This window comes from Nelumbo lutea, chromosome 1 (genome assembly GCF_056320005.1).
Source record: "Nelumbo lutea isolate HS-2025 chromosome 1, American lotus-T2T, whole genome shotgun sequence".
Classification (NCBI taxonomy): domain Eukaryota; kingdom Viridiplantae; phylum Streptophyta; class Magnoliopsida; order Proteales; family Nelumbonaceae; genus Nelumbo; species Nelumbo lutea.
This window is the reverse complement of record NC_142684.1, coordinates 183,175,237-183,200,918: the sequence shown is the minus strand read 5'-3', so window position 1 is coordinate 183,200,918 and position 25,682 is coordinate 183,175,237. Positions and strand designations below refer to the sequence as shown.

General features: G+C 38.3%; 1 protein-coding gene across 1 annotated transcript in view; it reads right to left on the bottom strand.

Annotated features, from left to right (window-relative positions):
* LOC148879688 (tubulin gamma-1 chain-like) overlaps positions 1-22,705 on the bottom strand; it is a 31,191-nt gene extending 8,486 nt beyond the window's left edge. The window contains exons 1-4 of the mRNA XM_088961307.1: positions 22,198-22,705; positions 21,236-21,436; positions 19,299-19,410; positions 6,220-6,620 (exon numbers count right to left, since the gene is read on the bottom strand). Of these exons, the coding sequence (XP_088817433.1) occupies positions 6,220-6,620; positions 19,299-19,410; positions 21,236-21,436; positions 22,198-22,326 (843 nt within the window). The 5' untranslated portion in view covers positions 22,327-22,705. The remainder of the gene's footprint in view (positions 1-6,219; positions 6,621-19,298; positions 19,411-21,235; positions 21,437-22,197) is intronic.
* Between the last annotated feature and the right edge of the window lie 2,977 nt (positions 22,706-25,682).

The window sequence follows — 25,682 nt, the reverse complement described above, 5'->3', positions numbered from 1 at the left end:
TTTATGCAAAAAACAGATGACTAATACATGTAATGAAGCAACAAATTTTTATATATAATATATTGTAGATGATGCATGGTCCTCTTTAAGATCACTTCTCTCTTTTGGTCTCCAGTCCTTTTTTCTTTGAAATCCTAGTCCCTTTGTCTCTAAGTATTCTGTTCTTCCTACACCCCCTTCACACACATATAGAACATAAAGTACATTAAACTTATTGCATTTTAGCTTTACAAGAATAGCAACACAATTTAAAAAAAAAAAGAAAAAGAAAAGGTAACGTGGTAAGCATAAAAGAACACATGTAATAGCTCTGTTGGGTGTCACCTAGTCATGATTAGGTGGTTGTCTTGGGTTCACCTAGGCAATGGGGTATAAAGAAACACCTTATACAATGGCCTAGGAAATGACTTGAGTCCACTGCAAGAAGGTCATAATCCTGTTGCATCTGTGTAAGTAGGGATGGCAATTGGGTGCAAGGTTCAAAGTATTGATACTTGACACAATACGCCCCAAAGCAGGCATAACATATAGTATCTTTAGGTCTTTGATACACTTAATATAAGGTATCTAGAAATTTGGATTTAAAGAATTTAAATATATGATTGGACAGGTCTTCTGTCAAATTGTCAAAAAATCATTATGATTTTATTCAACTGAAACTCTTGATAGGCAAAAAATTGTGTATTGAGAGTATTGATACTTTGAACCTTGATTGGGTGAGTGTGGATTGAGTTACAACCCACCCATTTAACACCACTCTACATGTAACCTAATGGATGTGACCAAACCCATACCCACTATGACCCATCCCATTCTTGTCTATATAAATAGACCCAATAGGTACCTATTACCCAATCCACCTATTAAAAGGCATGCATGCCTAGGCGCACAGTTAAGGCACATTTTAGGGTATGTGCCTCACCTAGGTTCCAAGTGGAGTATTTTCAAAAGGCGCACATCTGGTGTACCTTGCACTTCAGCCCAGGCATGTACCTTTTGAAAATCTGTGTATTTTTTCTGTTTTTTTTTTTTGTTTTGTTTTGTTTTGTTTTTTTTTTTTTTTTTTTTTGTGTGTGTGTGTGTGTTTAGCAGCTAGGCCAGGGTAGAGCCCCTAAACCCCCCGACCAAGCCCCTCGAGCAAGCCCAAACAAGTCCCTATTTGCTAATGTTGCTCATTCATTCATCCTAATAAAGAATATTTTTAAAAGACACTTAAAGTTATAAAGGCATTCTTTTTATAGGGATTATGAATTTAAGACCCTAATATGGACTTGTTTGGGCTTGCCTTGAGGGGCTTGGTATATGGATGGCTTGTAGAATCAAGAATGCATAATGTTTAACATCACATTAACTATTTGAAGATGCAATTGGGAAAAAAAGAGATTAAGAGTTTACAAGGTTGAATATGTTTTATATTTATGCTTAATTTTATTTTTAAATTTTTATTTTAAATATGTTTTACATGTTATGTTTATGTATTTTAATTTGATATAATAGGTTTTTTAAGCATTTATTTTAAAATTTAAATTTATATATCATGTTTAATTAATAATGTGTTTAATATTTTAATGATTTGCATTTTTTAATTTTTTGGCATTTTTTTTTTACTTTTTTTTTTGTTTTATCTTGTCTTTCTTTTTTTTTAATTTCTTTTGCATTTTTGCACCTTGCTTCCAAAAGGCGCATGCTTCGCCTTGCACCTCAGGCACAAGATAGCCCCAGCCCTTTTTTTGCACCTTTCACTTTTAAAACACTAAACCCGCTACAAATGATCAATAGAGAAAAGCTTATATATGTAAATGATGGGTAGATCTAAGGAAGGCCAGCTCAATACTTGAGACTAATGGGACTAGCACATTTCAGATGAATTCCTTGATTTTTAGAATTTAGATACATTTACTAAAAAAACTTTACAAGTGAAAGCTAACCATCAGGGGCAATCATTTCCAACCTAGAACTATGGTGGATTTCTTCCTTGCTTTTTGAGGGATTAGACAAGGTGACCTCCTCCCTCCCTTTCAGTTTACCCTCATAAAAGTTCTTAGCAAGTTAATATCAAGGGAAAACTCGAGACATTTAGTGAGAGAGTAGTAGAGGTAGAATGCCAATTACCTACAATTTTGTTCTATAAAGGAGATGACTTGAGCTAGGTTAGAAACAATGTTTAAAAGTGCAAGGCACAGGGGTCAATTTGCACTCAAGGTGCAAGGCGCGTGCCTTTTTGAAGCAAGGCACAAAAAATGCTAAAAAATAAAAAAATGTCAAAAAAATAAAAAATGCAAAAAAATATTAAACATAATATTAATAAAAAATATAACTTTAAATTTTAAAATAAATGTTTTAAAAAACCTATTATCTTAAATTTAAATACATAAACATAACATGTAAAGCATATTCAAATGTGAATTTAAAAATAAAATCAAACATATAAAACATTTTCAAGCATGTAAAACCCACAATCTCTTTTTTCCTCAATTGCATTACATGCCCCTCGAGACAAGCTCAAACAAGTCCATGTTAGGGTCCTAAATTCTTAGTTCTCACACACACAAAAAAAATAATGATTTTATAATTTTAATTGCTTTTTAAGAAGATATTTTAGTAGGATGAATGAATGAACAACATCACCAAATAGGGGGTTCTCGGAGCTTCGGTGAAAGGGAGATATAATATTTTAAACCTACGAGCTGCCTTTGCTCATAGCTTGTCCCTATGCTCATAACTTGGCATTTTTTTTCCAAACCTAGGCGTGCGCCTTTTGAAAGAGCTGCACTTAGGACCCACTCTCTAGTTGTGAATAAGGAATATTCACAAAAAGAATTTGGCTTTGTTGGAGAAGTGGATGTGAAGATTGCCTTAAGATAGGGACAAGCTATGAGCAAAGGTGGTGGTGAGCATTCATGGGCTTTTGAATAATGGATGGGATATTGGAATAATTGGCTAGGGTAACTGGAGCTTCTAGCTGGAAGGCAATGTTATTTTACCATCAATCCTTCCTTTTGTCAAGTACAATCCTGGTATTAGGGACCATATTAAATTTTGGAAACATGTTTAATTGGGGATCTCCCCTCTTAAGGACTAATTTCCTTCCTTATTTGTGCCTTCTTACTTCAAAAATGAACCTATTTCCAAATTCCTTGCTCCTTCTAACTCAAGAAATGGGTTTGACTGAGATTTGGACTTTAGGAGAGGCATAAGGGATTCTGAACTAAATAGCATACTTGCTTTACTTCAAATCCTTGAAGAGGTCTACCTTGATCTCTCTAAACCTGGTGGCCAAATTTGGGTTCTCTTTCTCCTTCTGGCTCCTTTTCTTGTGTCCCTTTTTTAAGACATTAACTCAACCCTCTTCTAGTTCTCTGCAACATTTTCCTATCAGGGAGGTTTGGTGCAAGCCTAACCCCTAAGGGTTGGAGCTTTTTGTTGGGAAGTTGTGCTCATCCCCCAAAGGAATAGACCTAAGTGGTGCTCATGCCCTCGCTGGTCTGTCATGTGTAAAGCCAATGCCAAGACTTCCTATCACTTACTAATCTCCTATCCATTCATTGTATACAGTTGGAAATAGTTTTCCTCTTTATTTGGGTGTACATAGAATCCCCCAGTTGATGTACAAAGTCTATTTTCTCCCACTACTTTTTCTTGGCCAAAGAAAAGGGGAAGGCTCATGTGGAGATGTACAAGGGATGCAATAAGCTGGATAATGAACTCAAGAATTTTCTTGGGAAAGGATAAAAGCCAAGAAGCTATAATTGAAAATACCATGATTAGAGTGGCTCATTGGCTGAAGTCTTTAGAAACCTTCTCAAATGTATCAATGGATGGCATCCTTAGAAATTGGAAGGAAGTGGTTGATTCATCTATAAATGACTGTCATAAATCCTCAATGGTCTCCACCAGAAAGAGGGTTCATTAAGCTCAATTTTGACGGAAGCAGCTTGGAAAACTCAGGAATTTTAAGAATTAGAGGGATGTTTAGAGATAATGAGGGAAAAATAGTTTGCCTTGTATTCAGGCCTACTTGGTGCAGGGGACTCTTTAAGGGCTGAAGTTATGGAAATGCTCAATTCAAGGGAGTACAACAAGGAATTTGAATAGTAGGAAAACTAACCCAAGTTTGTTGCAGGTTGGCTACAGAGTGAGGAGGCTAAGTTGTGGAGTTACAATAATGAAAGAAAGAAATCCAGATGGCTGACACAAGACATGGAAGTGAGGCGACAACAATCGGCTAAAAGAAGTGCTAATTCCTTGGCTAACACTCTAGCTAAACAAGGGGTGGGGAGAGATCAACTTTTTTGGGCACAGTTGTAAGAAAAAAGGAAGAGTTCTGTGGGGAGAGACAAGAAGGTTTATCTGGCTGTATTCTTATTTTACTCACTGATTACTTTTTCTCCATTAATGAAATTCACATTTATTTCTATCTTGCTCTGGTCTATGGATATTTAAGGTTGTAGGCTCGAAAGTACGACCATGGCTATGTTCCTTATCATAGGTGCAAAGCCCTGGCCCAGCCCATTATCATTTCCCATCATACTTGTAAAAGGGTGTTGTACAACTGTGTCCTACCTAAGCAAGACAGCTTTTTTCCCTCTTTTACTGATGTAGAGGACTAAATATGATTGGATAAGATCAAAGACTGCATTAAGCAGGCCCTCCAGGCATTGCATGTGAGTGTAACATGCACACCAAGGGTCACACATTGTTTAGGCCACACCTGGAAGCTCAACAATTTAGGCTGGATTGAGAAGTAGAGCTCAAAAGAAGCATCAGAGTGGCTAGAGTATGCAAAGCTTCACCAGATATGGTGCGGGTTTATAAATGGATTGTTCAATAAAGGTATTACATTTCCCATAAACATGGTCTCTAACACTTCAAGCTATGGAGGTCTAAAAGACATACACATGCTATAACAGTCTCATCCTTTACCCATATGGCAATTTTTTCATGATACATTGCAAATACACTACTTTCCTAACCTATTTAATTGTTGAAAAATCAAGATACAAAAAGCTATTATTCAGAGGAAATTGTCATAATCAATCCTGACATGAGAAATAACAATGTGCAGGTGGTAATTCAAAGTTTGCAATACAATAGATGGTCTATATCACATCATCCCCCATGAGACTAGTAAAAAACCGAAGTTTGTTGTACTGTAGTAGTACTTAGTAGTAGTAGTAGTAGTAGTAGTAGTAGTAGGAGGAGGAGGAGGAGGAGGAGGAGGAGGAGGAGGAAAAGAAAATTCAAAAAATATAGGAGCTGAACCCTTATAGTAGTAGTAGTAGTAGAAAATGTGTTTGTTAGACAAAATTTTAAGTTCTTCCTTAATTATTGGTTCAGGTTTTAATGTCTTTGAGGGTTCAATACAGCATTTAGCAATGTTTGTATTGATTAAACCCTAACAAATAAGAAAATAATAAAAAGAAATTAGCATATAAATACACGGAATGAATATTTTAGTTTAATAGTGCCTATTTTATAATTATAATGTCAAAAAATAAAGAATAAAAAAGTATTTTATAATACATAGTACAAAACTACTTGGCAATTAGGCGAGGCGAGCCTCAAAGGGTGCCTTGTTGCCTAGGTGTCGCCTTAACAACTATGTACCCCTCCCAAGACCCCAAATAGCTGGGACCAACATTGAGTAATGGCCTGTTTCAAAGGCTAATCATTAAAGCTTTACTCACATTTCTGAAAAATACTTCAACCCAATCCTTAAACATCCCCTATCAGATAATTCAGATATTAAACATTATTGAATGCGACTAATGACTAATGTCTGAAATACCCTAAATGGTTGTCAATACCCAGACCCACTCTCCCACCCTCGTAAGTTGCCAACATCCACCCTCTCCCTCATCCCTCCCCCCTCCCCCACTAACACAGTTTTTTTTTTTTTTTTTCTTGAGTATCTATAAAAAAATTAAGAGGTGGGACAAAACCCCATACAATATTGTCTCACTTTATATAGGAATAAAAAGTGGATAAAAAAAGCAACCTTAAGGTTTCAGCATATATCACAACACAATTGAAGTACAGGCTTTTGTCTTAATGAGTTGAATAATACTCAATTAGGACTTCATTTTTATTGGTACTATCAATTACAACTATCTTCCTGTTTAAACAATGAATCTGCAACAAAAGCCAAAATATTTTCCAGTGCAGTAGAATAAAATATGCTAAAGCCTTATGTGCTAGGAAGTGCATATCAAGTCTAACCTGACTCTCCACAGTGAGTGGAGTGTATCCTGTCATTAGAAAATGGCATCTAGGAGTTGGAATTAATGATGCAAGAAGCCCGACCAAGTCATTGTTCATGTACCCTGGATACCGTAGAGTAGTTGTGCTTGCAGACATTACAGTTGAAACCAAAGAATTTGTTTGTGAAAAGGTGGGATTTGATAGATGAAGGCGTTCAACAGAAATCCTATTTAATGCAGTGTTATCAAGAACAACAACACAATCTGCATTCAGTGTAAGCCGCTTAAGAGTCAAAAGTGAATTGTATGGCTGGACCACCACATCACTTGTTTCCATCTGATTAGGAAATACACTGTATGTCTGAACAAGTTTTTTGTTGTAGCGATCATTCAGAGTCTCCAGCAAGTATGAACCCATTCCTGCACAAGTAAATTATAAATACAATATTGAAAAACCCCTAAGTTCCAGTTAAATATAATACATAAATTCTCTTTGGAAGTAAGCAGTATTGTCAAAGCATCAACTAGTCAACTGACTGGTCAGTTGAGAACTAGACCAACTGCATCAGTTGAGAATTAGACCAACTGCATCACTAACTAGTTGGTTGATACTCATAATGTAGTTGGCTGGGACAAATAAGAGTCAACTAGTCAATTAAAGCTTTATTTGTTTGTTCATATCCCTAATTGTTTAAAATAATAAAGAAAATGTATTTTGCTATAGTCATGATGTTACTTTAAATATTTTTGATAGAACATGATTGGCTGATGGTATATAAAATAGGAAAAGATATAAAAAGAAAAGAAGGCAGTGGAGGAGTTTTCTTGAGCTTTCTTTCAATCAATAGAGTGCAAGTATGGAGTTGCCACGAATAAAAGGGACATCAAATACTCAAGGTCGCATCCTTTAATTGGATCTTAGGATAGGCCTAAATTTTTACATTTGCAAAACAAAGACTGTAAATTAAATGTTCAATATCATTCTTTTCCTGCATGGCTGTTATATATATTAACTTAATTACAAGATTGCAATAATTTCTAAAATTGAGAACATATCTTTTTTCATCGACTAGTTAGCACCTAAGCACTGACTAGTCAATGCATCAACAAGAGAGACTAAAACCACTAGTCATCACCTCAGCGCATAGATTAATACTGGAAGAATGAGAGGTCCATAGTGCATGGTATAAGACCCTCTTTGATGCTAAATGAAAGAGAATAAATATCTGCAAGGTGCCAACCAGCTGGTTGGTAAGGTCTCCTGCCGGTTGTAGTAGAGACTTGGGATCAAATCCCACCTGTACCTGGGTTGGGGGATGGGCTACCCCCCCCCCCCCCCCCATTGTGTAGCCCTTAAGAGAGAGAGAGAGAGAGAGAGAGAGAGAGAATAACTATCAATTATTGAGTAAACGCCAAAAGAGAACATGTAAATAGTTGAGATTGAGAGAAAAAATAGTGATAAGGCATATTTCCAAATACTACAAAGGTTCCAAAAGAAACATAATAACAACACCACGTTGCAAACACTGCAATAGTAATAAAGATTTGATTATCTCCTCAAATGATGCCAAAATCTTTTTTAGAATAGTTATAAGAAAAGTCTTAACCAAGACAATGTCTTAGGACATATCCTTTAAAGTCTTTCTTATGACCTATATGTGGAAAACTGTTTATTAGTAAATAAATACACTTGTTTCTAGTTTTAACATTGACTAACTAAAACATGTTTGCATTCAAAGCCTAGGTGAAGTTAGGTTATGGATCTTACTAGTTACGCAGGCACCAAGACATTCATTCAGTCACTTGGTCAACTCCAGGAGTTTTTAGAAAACCAGTATATGTCTCACCTCAGTGTGGATTAAAATTCAATACTGATAATGACCCACGTGCAAACTTTTGGCATTCAGCACTCAACTTAAGATGCCATAACTCAACTATATGGGGTTGGCTACATGAAACCTGTTTCATCATTCTAACCTCTCAAGGGTCATTTGCTCTGCCAAATCGTAAGCCACCAAATCATTCCTTGCTGCCTTAACTTTGTCCTTTTTGAAGTTTAATAGCATCATATCTCATTGTCTTTGCAAAATCATAGAAGTCAGGCTTAAACACGATTCAAATTTATAAGCTTACAGAAATAATCAATAATGACCAACCACCTGGCAAAATCATACCTAAGCAAACTGTACATTCACATAAACACCAGGCAAGCTCCTAACCTGATATCACTTGGGTGATACATTACATAGCTCCCCAGCCTTGGGGAACCATATCTAGCAATGCTTCTGTAGTTCCATAAAAGACACTAAACACCCACTTAGCTTGGTCAGTTTTCAATAAATTGAGACAATAAAAGGACATTTTATTAGATAAATCTAATGGTAGATGTTATGATAAAAGAGATATAATGAGCTCCCCATCTACCAAGATGAGCTCAAGCCCAAGAGCAACTTTACAAACAATTTTCTTACTAAAATGAGAGAAAGAGAAAACAATAGTTCGATTTAGAAATGGCATCTCTCAAGAAAATCTAACAAATGATCTTGTTAACTAGAATTTGATATATTCTTAGTCAACAGTTCCTAGATATGGATCCTGAACAACTGCAGATACCATGAAAGAATACAAGAAAAAAGAAAGGCCAGGAGACATGTAAACAAAGACACCTTTAATGTAAATAAAAATAAAGAACTGATGGTTCAGAAGAAGTATGCCAACAACTTTTCTTTTCCTTCCAGATAACAGTATTATGAATTGTTAGAATGTTAGAATGAAGTCTCTTTGTATGAGTGTTCGGCTGATAAGAGTTCTTATTAGTCCATACTTAAGTTTAAGTTATCCTATAACTGGACCTGTGTTAATGGGCCTAAGCCTGTTTAATGTTTTAAGTTAACTGGGTGCCCCATCACTAATCAGGGGCATTCCAGTAATTACTTGTATCATTGTACTACATTCAAATATAAATAATAGCATGGTCGACTGAGCAGTTCAGTTCGGCATTCACAGCATACCAGTGGTGTTCTTCTCCTCTCCTCTACTTCGAGTACAGCTCTCAAGCTCACATGGTATCAGCTGCTTTGAGAAAGGACAAAAGACAACATAAGGGTCACACACCAAGTGGGAATCTTGCCACCAACAACAGTAGTGACAACTCACAAAGTACTCCGACAGTGTCCTCTTCCTCCACAGGGTGCCGACTCCTTTGGACCAAGTACTTTGGGCTTCACGGCTAGTGAGGTAGAGTTTCTCAGCCGGGCAATAGCCCGTCTGAAGAACAATACTTTAGCTTCCACCTCTCTTGTCAGATCAGGTACAATCTCTGCCTTTAGTGCAACTAGTTTCATTGATTCCACCTCTTGGGTGATTGATTCTGGAGCAACTGACCATATGACACATATGTCCTCCTTATTCTCTTCATATCATTTGTTGTCTGGCCAGGATAAGATGAGAGTAGTTGATGAGTCTCTCTCCACCATCTCTGGAAAGGGGGTGGTTGACTTAAGCAAAGACCTCTCTCTTAAATCAGTCCTACATGTTCCTAGTCTTACCTGAAATCTTTTGTCTGTTTCAAAACTTACAAAAAATTTGAACTGCAGCATAACTTTTTTTCCTGCTCATTGTGTCTTCCAAGACAGATTGACGAGGAGAATGATTGGGAGTGGTCATGAGTATGGGGGTCTCTACTATTTTGATGCAGACATCGGCTCAGCCCTACAAGCTTCTTCTACTACTAGTCTGAAAAGTGTGGAGTCAATAGCTAGGCTAGGTCATGTGTCTTTCTCTTCTTTAGCAATGTTGTTTCCCGAATTGTTTAAGGGAATTCCAAGTCAGAATTTAATTTGTGATGTGTGTCAAATGTCAAAATAATGTAGAACAGTGTATCCAACTTCTAGTAATGAAATTCAAGCTCCTTTTGATTTGGTTCATTCTGATGTTTAGGGACCTTCACCCATTGTATCCATTGATGGCTTCCGTTACTTTATCAGTTTTATTGACCATTATTCTTGGTGCACATGGATTTATCTGTTAAAAGGACGAGATGAAGTACCACGGATACCTATGACTTTTTGCAAGATGATTGAAACACAATTTTATAAGAAGATTAAGCAATTCCAGTCAGACAATGCGGCTGAATACTTTGAAAGATCCCTGAATTCATTCATGGAAGATGTAGGCATGTTACACCAATCATCCTGTGCTAACACCCCTCAGCAAAATGGGGTTGTTGAGCGCAAGAACAGGCACCTATTGGAGACAGCTTGAGCCCTACTATTCCAGCACAAAGTGCCCAAGCAATATTGGTCTCAAGCTATACTTACTGCATCATACCTAATAAATCGGATGCCATCTAAGGTATTGGGTATGAAGACTCCTTTCTTTGTTTTGTGTCCCACTCTTCCAGAATTTTCTCTTCCCCCACGGGTTTTTGGTTGTACATGCTTCACACATGTGAAGGATCCAAAGAAAACCAAGTTGGATCCCAAGGCTACAAAGGGAATATTTTTGAGGTACTCTCCTACACAAAAGGGGTACAAGTGTTATGATCCTGTCTCCAAGAAAAAGTATGTCACCAGAGATGTAATCTTTTTTGAGTCTCAACCCTATTTCTAGTCTTCTCAGAATCCTCTTCAGGGGGAGACTAGTGGGTTGGAAGAGGATTCTCGTTCTCCCTTCTTTTTTGTTTCCCTTTCATCACCTTCCACTACTCCTAGTTGTGACATTCCGGATCAACCTAGTGAGGCTCCCACTATGCCAGTTACTTCTCCTGATACAGCAGATGCTCCTGAAGGTTCCAGTAGGCAAGAGAAAGAGATACTTGCATACAATAGAAGGAAGAAGGGCCCTCAACCTCAAGATTGCAACCAGTTGAACTCAGATCAATCTGTCTCTGCAATCCAAGGTAATTCTGACTCACACACTTCGGATTTGGATCTTCCTATTGCTCTCCGTAAGCCTGTTCGTTCTTGTACCACCTGGCATCCCATAGCTAATTTTGTTTCTTACTCACACTTATCTCCCGCCTATCACTCATTTGTGTCTGCTCTTTCCTCTATATGTATCCCTTCCAGGTACTCAGAGGCGGCATCTGATCCAAGGTGGAAAGAAGCCATGAATGAAGAGACGAAAGCCCTAATGAAAGCAAGAACGTGGGAATTAGTGGACTTGCCAAAGGGGAAAGGCACTGTTGGGTGCAAGTGGGTATTCATAGTAAAGCACAGGAAAGATGGGTCAATCGAGAGGTACAATGCCAGATTTGTGGCAAAGGGATTTACACAAAAGGAAGGAATTGACTACAAAGAAACCTTTGCCCCAGTAGCAAAGCTCAACACAATCAAGGTTCTACTATTACTAGCAGCAAATTTCTCTTGGGAACTCCATCAACTGGATGTGAAGAATGCCTTCCTAAATGGTGATCTTTATGAAGAGGTATTTGTGGAACCTCCACCAGGCTATGATGTTGGAAAGAAGGTGTGTAAACTAAGGAAAGCATTATATGGTTTGAAGTAGTCTCCTCGAGCATGGTTCGAGAGACTTTGTATGGCCATGAAGAAAGTGGGGTACACTTAGAGCAGTGCAGATCATACATTATTTACAAAGAAACGGGATGGCAAACTTATGACATTCATTGTTTATGTGGATGATATGGTGATTACCGGAAATGACTTAGAAGAGATGAAGAGGCTGAAGGAGTTCTTAGCTTCAAAATTTGAGATCAAAGACCTGGGAAATCTGAGATATTTTCTTGGGATTGAAGTTGCTGGATCAAGAGAAGGAATCTACATACGTCAGCAGAAATATGTGCTAGATCTCCTAGAGCAAACAAGCATGATGGGGTGCAGGCCAGCATACACCCCAATAGAACCGAACCATGGACTACAAGAATCAATGGGTGAGGAATACTGTGATAAAGAGAGGTACCAAAAATTGATAGGAAAGCTGATATACTTATCCCTTACTCGACCAGACATTGCCTATGCAATGCATGTTGTCAGTCAATTCATGCACTCACCAAAGATCCCTCATATGAGAGCAGTGGAAAGAATTCTCAGGTACTTAAAGACTTGCCCAGGGAAAGGAATTCTATTCAAGAAAAACAACAAACTTGAAATTGAAGTCTACACTGATGCAGATTGGGCTGGGACTATTGGAGACAAAAAATCAACCTCAGGTTATTGTACATTCTTGGGAGGAAACCTGGTCACATGGCGCAATAAGAAGCAGAATGTAGTGGCTAGATCAAGTGCAGAAGCAGAATACCAAGCTATGGCACACGGGGTTTCTGAACTCTTATGACTCAGAACTCTTTTTAATGAGCTTGGTATTTAGGTTGAGGGTCCTCTCAGGCTGTATTGTGATAATAAAGCTGCTATCAACATTGCCAACAATCCCGTGTAGCATGACAAGACAAAACATATTGAAATTGATCAACACTTTGTCAGAGAGAGAATTGTCTCGAGAGAACTCAGTGTGCCTTATACTCCATCTGAGATGCAAATTGCAGATGTATTGACAAAAGGGCTGGCAGCAACAAAGTTCAGGGACATACTTGGCAAGCTAAACATGATTGATATCCATGCTTAGCTTGAGGGGGAGTGTTAGAATGAAGTCTCTTTGTATGAGTATTCGGCTGATAAGAGTTCTTATTAGCCCATACTTGAGTTTAAGTTATCCTGTAACTGGACCTATGTTAATGGGCCTAAGCCTGTTTAATGTTTTAAGTTAACTAGGTGTCCCATCACTAATCAGGGGCATTCCAGTAATTACTTGTATCATTGTACTACATTCAAATATAAATAATAGCATGGTCGACTGAGCAGTTCAGTTCAACATTCACAACATACCAGTGGTGTTCTCCTCTCCTCTACTTTGAGTACAGTTCTCAAGCTCACATGAATGATATAATTTTTTAGGAGAATTGGATAACAGACTTTAACTTTCTGGATATATATATATATATAAACTGTACAGAAGATCATTATTTCTGCACAACAGAGATAAAGAAGTATTTCAACTCATAATTTGAACTGCTTCAAAATAGAAGAAAATTACAGAAAATGAACATGATTCAACTATGTACATCAGAGGTAGCTGTGTACTGGTACAAAGTTAATGTAGAGAAGATGGGCCGAATGGCCCATAGACTGTCATTTCATGTTATGTTATGTTTCTCTCTGTTGTGGGCCTTATTCTGGGCCCATACTCTGTAATATTCTGTTTTTTGTATTTTCCTGCTCACTCAAGGGCCTCTCTGTAATTTGTCAAAGATTAACTTATTAATAAGATGTTTAGAGTGTTAGAGAGAGGTTATGTTCGAACTTCTTACTCTCTAACACTCATTGCCGCCAGCTCTCTCTTCTCTTCTTCTCCTGTTTGTTCATTTTCTGGTTTGCATCTAATCTCAAACAGTTCCATACATCAAGTGGGCTGTTTTTCAACTTGGTATCAGAGCGGGCCATTGCTTGGCGTGTCCCTCATGTGGTTCTAGTTCAGCCAACTACATGAGGAGGTTCTAGGGCTAAAAGTTTACAGTCATCCGCCTGGTTCTTGGAGGTCATTGGAGGGTGCCCAAGTTTCTATACACTTGGAGAAGGGTTCGGTGACCAGGAAGAATCAGAGAGCAAGTTGTTTGGCCTGATTTGAAATCAGAGAAAAGGACTTTCGAAGTTATCTTAGAGAACAAGTGTTCGGCCTGGTTTATAGTTCAAACCAGAGACTCTCTTGCTGTAAGTCTTTTCTCAGTTCTTTGCTGAGTTATTTTTTGTTATTTGGGAGGACTGTTAAAGCATTCAAAACACCTCCATTCGGCGCACTGTTGCTGGACTGATTTCCGGGTTATTCTGGAAGTGTGGTTCGGCTGTTATTGGGCTTCCAAACTGCCAAAAAACTGATCTAAATTGAGTGGTACAAGCCTCTACTTTAGTTCAGCTGCTTCTTGGACTTAGACAAAGTGTTCTTGAAGTGATTTCTGCTTGTTAACAGTGAAGTGTTGACTGTTGCATACATAGTGTTTGTAGAAAGTCCTCTTAGGTACTGTGGACTGTTTTCTTTGTTCTCCTTGGGAAATTATTGTTGGAAACCAAGAATACATATTGCTTGGAGGCCTACTGATTGTTCTTTGAAGGCTGAATCAGAGTTTCTCCTCTTTGAAAGTGCTGCCACCGAACTTGGTTCTCACGGCTGTCAGTTCTGAACTGAGTTTGTGTGTTGTTGTGTTTGCTATTGTTTCAACTCAATCTGAGTTCTTTGAAATCAGATCACTTTTAAAGGCCTGCCGAAACCCTAATTCAAGTTGTTACATAATGGACTTCTCAGAAATTGAGAGAATATGGACATAATTTGGGAACTACAACTGATTCCTTGTTGGCTGTAACTACAGTTAAATTGGATGGAACCAATTATTTGGCCTGGTCACAATCCGTAAAAATTCATATTTGCAATAGAGGAAAGTGGGGGTTTATCTCTGGGGGCAAGAAAGCTCCCCCAGAGGAGGATCCCTCTTATGAGAAATGGGTGCAAGAGAATTACACAGTGATTGGGTGGCTTGTGAACTCAATGCAGCCACAGATTAGCCAACATTACTTGTGGATGAACTCGGCTAAAGAAATCTGGGATAGTGTTGCAGAAACTTACTCCCAGAAGTTGAATGTTGCCAGATCTTACAAACTGAGAAGTGATGTGAAGAATCTAAGACAGGGGGAAAAGTCACTTGCAGCATACTTCTCAGCCCTAAAATCTATATGGCAAGAGATTGATTTGATAGAGGCCGTGACATGGGATACCCCTAAGGATGCTGAAACATATAGGAAATTGGTTGAAAGGAATAGGGTCTTTGAGTTCTTGACAGGGCTGAATTCTGAATATGACATTACAAAGCAAAACATCTTGTCCAAGGAAGATGTTTCATTGTCTCAAGCATATGCTTTGGTCAGCAGTGAAGAAAGCAGGAGGCAAGTGCAGGTTCAAGGGGTCAGTATCAATGATCATTTTGCAAATATGGGAATCAAACCCAAATGGGTTACAGGAGCCCCCAGTGGCACAGGAAAGAAGGAGGTGGTGTGTGAATATTGCAAGAAGCCGAAACACACTAAGGACAAGTGCTGGAAATTGCATCCCAGTCTTGTCCCTATCCGATTCCAGAAGAAAAATGACAGTAGAAAGACAGGAAGTGCACATACAGCCACAAGTACAGATACAGAGTTTGAGTCTGCAAGTGCACAATTGGCAGCCATGAAAGCTGATTATGAGAAGTTTGGAAGGATGATCAGTCAGCTTGAAGGTGTAACTTCATCATCCAACCCTTCTGGAAGTCCAGCCACCTCCGCATTTGCTCACTCAGGTATAAGGGCTTCTGCTAACCATGCATCTACCTCAGGTAATCCCAAGACCCCTTGGATCATTGACTCAGGTGCTTCTGATCACATGACCAACCTTTCCACTTTGTTTGTGTCATATGATTTGCTTCCTGGTCGTGACAAAATCACCTTAGCTGATGGTTCTCTTGCCCCCATTTCTGGCAAGGGAACTGTCAAGCCTACAGGCTCTTTACTTTTATCTTCCACTCTTCATGTACCTAAGTTAAATACCAACTTGTTATCTGTAAGTAGCTTGACCAAGTCATTGAATTGTTGTGTAACCTTTTTCCCTTCTCACTGTGTGTTACCTGAAGTCTCGGAAGGTGATTGGGAGTGGCCATGAAGCGAATGGAATATACTTGCTCGACACCCCTGGCCAATGCTTTGATCATCCCAAGAATGCTGCTTTTGGTTCTACTTCTTCAGAGTCAGTCAGTCAAATTATGTTGAGTCATTGTCGGTTGGGTCATTTACCTTTTTCTGCTTTAAGTCATTTGCTTCCCAAACTGTTTAAAGGAGTCAGTGTGTCCAGTCTCAATTGTGAGTCATGTCAGTTGTCAAAGCATTGTAGAAAAAAATTACCCTGTGAGCAATAAAAGATCATCTTTTCTTTTTCATATTGTACACTCTGATGTGTGGGGGCCTTACCACTTATCCTCTATGGGGGGCTACAAATACTTTATCCTGTTCATTGATGACTTTTCTAGATTCACTTGGATATACTTAATGAAATCCCGAGACGAAGTCCCGAGACTTGTGAGGCAATTTCATGAGCTGGTTTTGACTCAATTTGGTACCAGAATTAAGGTTTTCAGATCTGACAATGCAAAAGAGTATTTTGAGAAGAGCTTATCCTTGTATCTCTCTGACATGGGGGTTATTCACCAAAGCTCCTGTGTTAGAACCCCTGAACAAAATGGAGTTGCTGAGAGAAAAAATAGACATATTGTTGAAGTTGCAAGGAGCCTTTTATTTGCCTCACATGTTCCCACAAGATTTTGGGGTGATGCTGTACTTACTGCTACCTATCTCATAAACCGTATGCCATCCAGGGTTTTAGGGTTTAAATCCCCCTTCAGTCTTCTTCATCCAGATAAGGATCTCTTCCCAATTCCTCTTCGTGTGTTTGGTTGTACCTGTTATGTTCACATTCCAAGTGTGCAGAGACACAAGTTTGAACCAAAAGCCCACAAATGCATCTTCCTCGGTTACTCCCCCACACAAAAGGGTTATTGTTGTTTTGATCCAAAGACTGGCACCAGACATGTCTCTATGGATGTTACCTTTGATGAACTTTCTCCTTTTTATGGTTCCTCTCAGGAAGGACATTGTCAACAGGGGGAGAGTCTGTCACAAGTTTTTGCTCTTCCCCTTCCTGTCCCAGTTCAGTCTCTTGACAAATCTGTATCCTCACAAAATGAATCAAAGGAGGATCAGCCACTTCATTCCTCTTGTCCTAGTGCTCCTATTTCTTTACCTCCTCGTCCTACCCATAATCCCAAAGTGTATCAAAGGCAGAGATCCAGGAATGAGCAAGTGGTTTCCCTTACAACAGATGAGGCTCATACCCTCCCAATCACAGATGAGATAACAGGTATTGTTTCAGCTCCCTTGGAATCCCCCTTCCCAGATCTTGATGTCCCCATTGCTGTTCGGAAAGGAAAGCGGAAGTGTACTGCACACTGCATTTCCAAACACCTTTCTTATGACCTACTTTCCCCTTCATATTGTGCCTACCTCTCTTCAGTTGCTTCTAACCCCATTCCTAGGTCTGTATCAGAAGCTCTTGGGATTCCAGAATGGAGAGATGCCATGCAGGTTGAAATGGATGCTCTACATGAAAATGGTACTTGGGAGGTGGTGGATTTGCCTGAAGGGAAGGATCCAGTTGGATGCAAGTGGGTTTTTACCATTAAATACAGGGCAGATGGGACTATTGAGAGGTACAAGGCCAGACTCGTTGCAAAGGGCTACACACAGACATATGGGATTGACTATCTGGAGACTTTTTCCCCTGTTGCTAAGATGACATCTGTGAGGGTTCTTTTATCTCTGGCAGCTCACTTTGATTGGCCTCTCTATCAGTTAGATGTAAAAAATGCATTTCTGAATGGTGACTTACATGAGGAGGTCTACATGTGTCTTCCTCCAGGAATGTATGGGAAAGATATGCAAGGAAAGGTATGTAAACTGAAGAAATCTCTTTATGGCCTCAAACAATCTCCTAGAGCCTGGTTTGAGAGATTTAGAGCTGCACTTGTTAAATTCGGCTATGTTCAGACACTGTCAGATCATACTTTTTTTGTGAAGAAAAGTGGGTCTCTAGCAGTGTATCTCATTGTGTATGTTGATGACATTATAGTGACTGGTGATGATGCCTCTGGCATTCTGGGCCTTAAGTCTTTCCTCCGTACAGAATTTGAGATTAAGGATCTGGGGGAGTTGAGATATTTCCTTGGCATAGAAGTTGCCAGATCCAGGGATGGGATTCTTATTTCCCAGAGGAAATATGCCTTTGATTTGTTGTCTGAAACTGGAAAATTGGGTGCAAGACCAGCTGCAACTCCTATTGATATGAGTCACAAACTTTCAGCTTCGGATGGAACTTTGTTGGAAGACAAAGGGGTCTTTCAGAGACTTCTTGGGAAGCTTTTGTACCTGTGCATGATTAGGCCAGATATCGCGTATGCTGTCAGTTGCATTAGCCAGTTCATGCATGCTCCTAGAGATACCCATATGGCAGCAGCAGAACGGATTTTGTGCTATCTGAAAGGCTCTCCAGGAAAAGGAATTCTATTTGCCAAACATGGTCATCTGAAATTTGAAGCCTATACTGATGCTGATTGGGCTGGAAATATTGATGATAGAAGATCTACTTCAGAGTATTGCAGTCCGATGGCTGGTAATGTTGTCTCTTGGAGGAGTAAGAAACAAACAGTTGTGGCTCGATCCTCTGCAGAAGCAGAATATAGAGCCATGGCACATGGAGTCTCGGAATTATTGTGGCTAAGGTCCTTAATGGAAGAACTTGGGGTAGATCATGACAAACCCATGATGTTGTACTGTGATAATCAGGCTGCCATCAACATTGCTCACAACCCAGTACAATATGATAGAACCAAACATATTGAGGTTGATAGACACTTTATTCGTGAAAGAGTCTCCTCCGGTGAAGTGTGTCTTCCATTCATTACTTCTGAAGGACAACTGGCAGATTTTCTCACCAAGGGCATTTCCAAGGCAAGGCTTCAACATGACACTGGCAAGCTGGGCATGATTAACATCTATGCTCAGCTTGAGGGGGAGTGTAGAGAAGATGGGCCGAATGGCCCATAGACTGTCATTTCATGTTATGTTATGTTTCTCTCTGTTGTGGGCCTTATTCTGGGCCCATACTCTGTAATATTCTGTTTTTTGTATTTTCCTGCTCACTCAAGGGCCTCTCTGTAATTTGTCAAAGATTAACTTATTAATAAGATGTTTAGAGTGTTAGAGAGAGGTTATGTTCGAACTTCTTACTCTCTAACACTCATTGCCGCCAGCTCTCTCTTCTCTTCTTCTCCTGTTTGTTCATTTTCTGGTTTGCATCTAATCTCAAACAGTTTCATACATCAAGTGGGTTGTTTTTCAACTGTTAATTCAGAAATTCGGAGTTAAGAAAATAAAATATGAGATACAAAAGAAGAAAAATAGGAGACTTCAAAACATTGGAAAAAGAACCAGAAAAAAAAAGAAGGGGAAGAACCTGAGCCAGTTCCTCCAGCAATTGAATGGCATAGAACAAAACCCTCAAGACTATCACTTCCATCAGCTTCTCTATCAATCATGTCCATTATGTCCTCTTGAACCTGCTCTCCCTGATTAGAAATCAACTACCTTTCGTTAATCATCTCAGTTATCATAAGCTTATGATCCTAATGTCAAAATGCACTACAGCAAACAATCCGCAAGGGAGTGGAGGGGGGACTAGACCTAAGAATAATCAAAATAGTAAACAGAAAGAAGGGAATTGTAAATTTCCCAAGTTTTCCCAAGCTTGTATAGAAATCAGTACTTTGACTATATGAATGTAACAAATTAAAAATTCAGCGAGTTCAGAATGATGGACTTGATCTTGGAATGTACCCTTCTACCAAAAAAAAAATCTTGGAAATGCATCCCGCACTTAATCAACAATGTATAACCAATGAAGAGGGGTTGCCTAATTGCGATGGTTATACATGATAATCAAGGAAACAGAACAAATTATAGCAACTTCAAGCACATTAATAATAATAGCTTATAAACAATTAAAATTTAGAGCCTGGAACATTTCTTTCCACATGGAGGAATTGCATCCAAGAATTGGTTATTGAGTGAAACACTTTTGGGGCATGTAAAATGGTTAGATAAAGCTCCAACCTTATTTTGTTTGTACATGCCCTACATGCCCCTATGATACACAATTCATGTAATAGCAATTACTGTAGAATGATTATAGAGTAGTTTATCATTCATATTCGCAAACAAGGAGAAGATTACTAGAACCTGCAACATAAATTGAAAGTATGGATAGAATAGGCTCCTTTTGTTTATCTTTGTGTACTTTTTTGGATAATGGAGGGCTCAGGCATACAATAGGCTTTAATTCTCAAGGAGTTTAAAGTAACAACTCTCAAAGTTTTGGATGTAGTTAGTAAAAGGGGTACCTACAGAAATAAAATTTGAAAATGCATGCAAAGTTGACTTTGATAAAAGCTTTCAGGCTGAAGCATATAGAAATGGTGTGGGAACTTTCAAAATGACAAAGGAAGATACGCAGTATGTTGTTCAAACCAATTAGAACCACAGCCTAGTTAAAACTTGAAAGGGCATTGAAATCCAAATTATCTTGTCCAGAAGGTCAGTTTCTAAAGCAATTTGGATAATTCCATTTTCCTGGTACTAAGGAGTAGGAATAATCATTTCTGCCCTGGTCCGCATTGCTTGGCAGCCTTGGTCCAGCCCAGAAATTTAAGATATATAATATGCATTATATGTGTATGTGTTTGTGTGTAAAAATTAAAATTTTATACATAATTTTTTATAATTTTTTGTAACTTTGAATATAAACTTAGTTTTTTTTTAAATGTATTTTTATTAACTTATGTGAGCAACCCTGGATGCCCAGCCAGCCCGAGCCTGGGCATCTATGGTTATCAGGCCCAGGCAGCTCAAAATGATCTTACTGTACTGTAAAAACCCAGCCAGGCCCATCCCATCCCATGATCGTCCCTACTGAGGAGAGAGAACTAGGTTTGAGTGTCAGCTATAGAACAGAAATGGAAACTCTAATAATCTCATTGTGCAGTAACCCATGTTGATATACTAATAATCTCATTGTAACTTGGAAACTCTATTCCATAATGTCTGTGCTTGATACTTCTTTTAAAAGTGTCAGCTATAGAACAAAAAATGATGCTTTCCATTTTACACTTCAAACTCACAAGAAAGGTGTTTATATTTTTCTTTATCAAGAAATCAACAGATACTTTCGAATGTTGTCCATGAATGACACTTTGAACTTATGACAACAATAATATCTCATATTTTGTCAATGACAAAGCAAATTCTGTTAATCTTTCTAGCACAGCAGTAATTACCAATAAACTAAAAGAGAACAGAAATGGAAATAAATGATAAAGTAAGGACTAAATGAAAAACCTGGTGGTACCCACTAGCCCAATTGTTTCCAGCACCACCTCCATGGTCTGATACAAATATGTTCTCATGATTATAGAGATTCCGGTATTCGCTGTTTTGAATTCCATTAATTACTCTGGGTTCTAAGTCCAACAGGATAGCTCGTGGTACGTAGTGTTGATCGTCAGCTTGATAGAAAAACACATCTTTCCTGTCACCTCCCTGAAACATTCCAGAATGGAAAAATAAGCCAATATAAACTTTACCCAATCACCTGTAGAAAAAAAAAAAACAAACAAAGAAAACTTAAACAGTCCAAGAGTGAGAGACATACATGATAGAGAAGCAAAAATATAAATAAGTAAAGAAAAGTGCATCACACTTTTTATAATGGAAGAAATGCTTCCAAGAAAAAGTATACAACTAGGTTTGAGTGAGAAAGACTAATGACTTATGCGAGACTATGCATTACATGGTCATCAATGAAGGCTGAACAATTCCTATTGTTTATGAAGGATGAGCATTTTGAGGCTTCAATGTAAAAGATAAGCATGTTCTACTCTGGATAACAAAGTAGGACACTTTAATTTCTTGTAATAAGGCTTTCAGCAAAAATGAATATGACCGCTTTATATGTCAAGGGATCACACAACCAAAGGGTGCCTAAATATTGAAGTGATCAACTAAGAAACGGTGTCAATAATAGAGCATTTCAAAGAAAGTACAGGTTCAAGAACCAATCTAATAATTCAACTTAGCAATCACGTTAATATAAACCATGCCAAGCACAAGATTGTGGGGCACAAATAACTAAAACCAATAAGCTTAGTGACAACAATTTGAATAGCAACACATTTTTGGTGAAGTACGTGTTCAACTGCTGATCTTAGAATTAACCCAGGCAATTACATTGAAAATAAACAATATAAACGAAATTACATAAAAGACAGACAGCCAATGAAGATTAAAGGAAATCAAACAACCTGAGTAGCGAAATCCTCAAGATTTCCTTCCTTGCTGATGCCGTGTTCGAGGCAGAGTTGCTTCCAGAACTCCATTCCAATCTGATTCCCGCATTGTCCAACTTGCAGAGTGATGATTTCTCGGGGCATTTTTTAACATAAAATTAGGGTTTACTAAGATGGATTTGCTTCCTTCTTTCTTCCTGTTGTTATCTCACTCTGTGTCTGGTACGACTCTTTTTGAAAGGAGAGGGAAAAAAGAAAACAAAGGAAATTACTAGTTATGAGCTTGGCGCCTTTATATGTGAAAGGAGAGGGCTCATTGCCCCGTAGCAATTAGCGAACCAGTCATGATAACAAGCTAAGCATCTCAAGAGTCGTGAATCCTGATAACTTGCTCTGTGTCTGCGCGCCCTTAAACGGCAGTTAAACCATCGGTATAATCAAGTCTGTAACAACTAGCAATCGAGTCATGATGATGATGAAAGCTTTCTCGGGGCATTGCCTTCTTGTCATTCTATCCTTTTTCAGCAAAACAAACAGGCCTCAAAGTTCCTTATTATGACTTCTGGGCCTTAGAGATACCAAGCCCAACTCAACATTACAAGTTTACATCTCAGTGAATCGATCCTATTCCTGGACATATTGCCCAGTCTCTTCTTTAAATGATTCAAGCCCAGATCGCAAAAATAAGCCTAATAGCAGTCAACTAGAATATAGAATCCATTAGATCAAACCTAATGGAAAGTAGTATGAGCCTTAATGCCGTCTAATCCAGTCTTTCCATCTAGAATCCTAGATGCAGGCCTGCAGGGTTGTAAATGATCTGAGTTCATGGGCTCGACTCACATGAGCTAAGCCTAAGACTGAATCGGAGCTCATATTACATTTCATACATACATGATACATATGTAAACACGTCTATCTATACATACATGCAGGCAGGCAATTTTCCTATGTGGCTGGGTTTGTTTTTAGTGTAAAGCTTTTAAAATGTAAAAGTACATCGATTGAAAAGTGAATCGATCAGTTTAAATACAGTGAACAGTTAAAGCTCAGTTTGGAAGGAGTATAAATAAAGATATGTAGAGTGTAAAATCTCACATTTTGTATGTATTTGTACTGTACATATTTGTATTTATACTCCTTCTAAACTGAGCCTAAAGTGAAAAAATATATAATCTGTGCGTGTAAAAAATTACATTGATGTAGTCTTTACATCAACCATCGATGTAAAATTCCACCATGCATTGTTACACCAAAAATCGACGTAAACTCCTTTCACAATTCACGGGGTGTAAAGTTTATAGTTTACCCCAATTACATTGATGTAAACTCCTTTCACCAAAAATTACATTGGTGTAGTCTGAAAACAATTGGTGTAAACTCCTTTAAAATCATTTTTAGGGTCCATTTGGTTTGCAGTTGGAATCAAATCAAAATGGTCAATTTCCATGGTCTGTTTGGTTCAGATAAAAATGGGAATGAAAATTGGAATCAACAGAAATGGGATTGCATTCGTGAAAGGGAGGGAATGACCATTCCCTCAAATGGGAGGAATACCATTCCAGTAAGAATGGGAATGGGATTTTAATTCCTCCCAATCAAACAATTGGAATTGGAATAGGTTATTCCAATTCCAGGCCCCCTGGCCTTAATACATTAATCCCAATAGGCTTGCCAGATCCCAATAAATCAACCCGAGCCTATCACAAGCTTAAACCCAACCCATGTGACAAATTTTAGGGCCCATTTGGCAAAATGGGAATCGGTGTCTGGAATCAATCGGAATGCGCCAATCCATTTCCAACTGTTTGGTTGGATAGAATCAAAATCTCATTCTCATTTCTAGTGGAATAGCATTCCTCCAGTTGAGGGAATAGCAACTCCCTCCTTCTCGCTTGGGAATAAAATTCCATTCCAACTGATTTTATATTCCATTTCAATTCTTATATGAATCAAACAAATGGGAATGGACTGTTTTAATTCCAATTCCAATAGATTTTAATTTTAATTCTAACTCCAACCACAAACCAAACGGATCCTTAGTTCAGGCTGAGCCTCGGTTGAGGTAAATTGGTTTTAACGTAAGTCTCAATTCTTAAGCCCAAATTTTATGATCGGGTCTGAATTAACCTTAAATCCGGCCCAGCCCACTCAAAAATAAAGCTTCGAAGGATTAATAGTTTTATTCTGTCAAAAGTGTCGTACGGTTTTACATTTAGAAGTGCTGTTTATTCTCAGTTGGGTGTTCCTGACAACATTTTGACGTGGTGATATTTGTTTGGACTCGAAATTTGGGCTAAGTACGATCACCTCATACAAAAATAATATAGAGGTATTTAGGCTAATTTAACATCACATATGTGTAGCTTATAAAAAAAAAATCACATGTGTAGAGAGAGAAATGAATGTAAAGGGGTGGATTAAAATTTTAGGATGATCGTTTTGACGTGAGGCCAAGGGAAATATTGACATTATAGTAAAGTAGTAGATTCTTTTGACATTCCGTGGTGTTTCATTTCAGCACATCCGACGTAATGAAAATCATATAGTTCATGCTTTGGTTATTATTTTGAGATATTGTAGATGTGCTCAAATTTGGGATCATTCCGGATCCCCTCGTGTTATTTACAATCTCATCAATGACTAATTTTCATTTGCAGAAAAAAAAAAAAAAAAAAGAAAAGATGTAGATTTTCTGTCAAGCAAAAAAATGGGCTGTCAAAGAAATTTTAATAAGCCTTGGTTTGGAAAGAGTACAAATGCAAATATGTACCGTGTAGATAAAATATAAGGTTTTGCACTCTACATATTTGCATTTTCACTCCTTCCAAACTCAGCCTAAAAAGTGAACTCTAAGGTGGTAGTTGATATTTAAAAAGTCATGATAATAAACCCAAATGCGGGGAATTACACTTCTAAGGATGCACTCTATTTTAACTATGGAGTGATCATAGGCAATTTTTATTTAGGCTGCATTTGGTAGAGGTGTAAAATCGAACCGGGGTAAACTTTGTACGCTGGTTCGATTTTGCAGACATTTGGTAAACATATCATTTTACATCGAAAGTTGGTGTAAAATTACATTTTATCTTTTAATTACATCGATAATCAATATAATAAATACATTAAAATTTTTGATGTATTTATTACATCACTCGCACTCAATCTCTCTTTTCCTTCTTTCTTCTTCTTCTTCTTCTTCTTCTTCTTCTTCTTCTTCTTCTTCTTCTTCTTCCTCTCTCTCTCTCTCTCTCTCTCTTCCTCCGACAAGAATAGAGAGACAACGATCTCTGGCAACTTTTCCATCACTTGTTTCTGGGTCTGATACGTCGATTGCAACACCCGACAAGGACTGTAACCCGGTCACCAGATGAGAACGAGAACAGAGAGGCTCACTGCAACCCGGTCTGATATGCCAGTTGCAACACCCGGCAAGGACTGCAGCACCCGACGAGAACGAGAATAGATAGGCTCACATACGAGAGCCTCTCCTGTTGCAA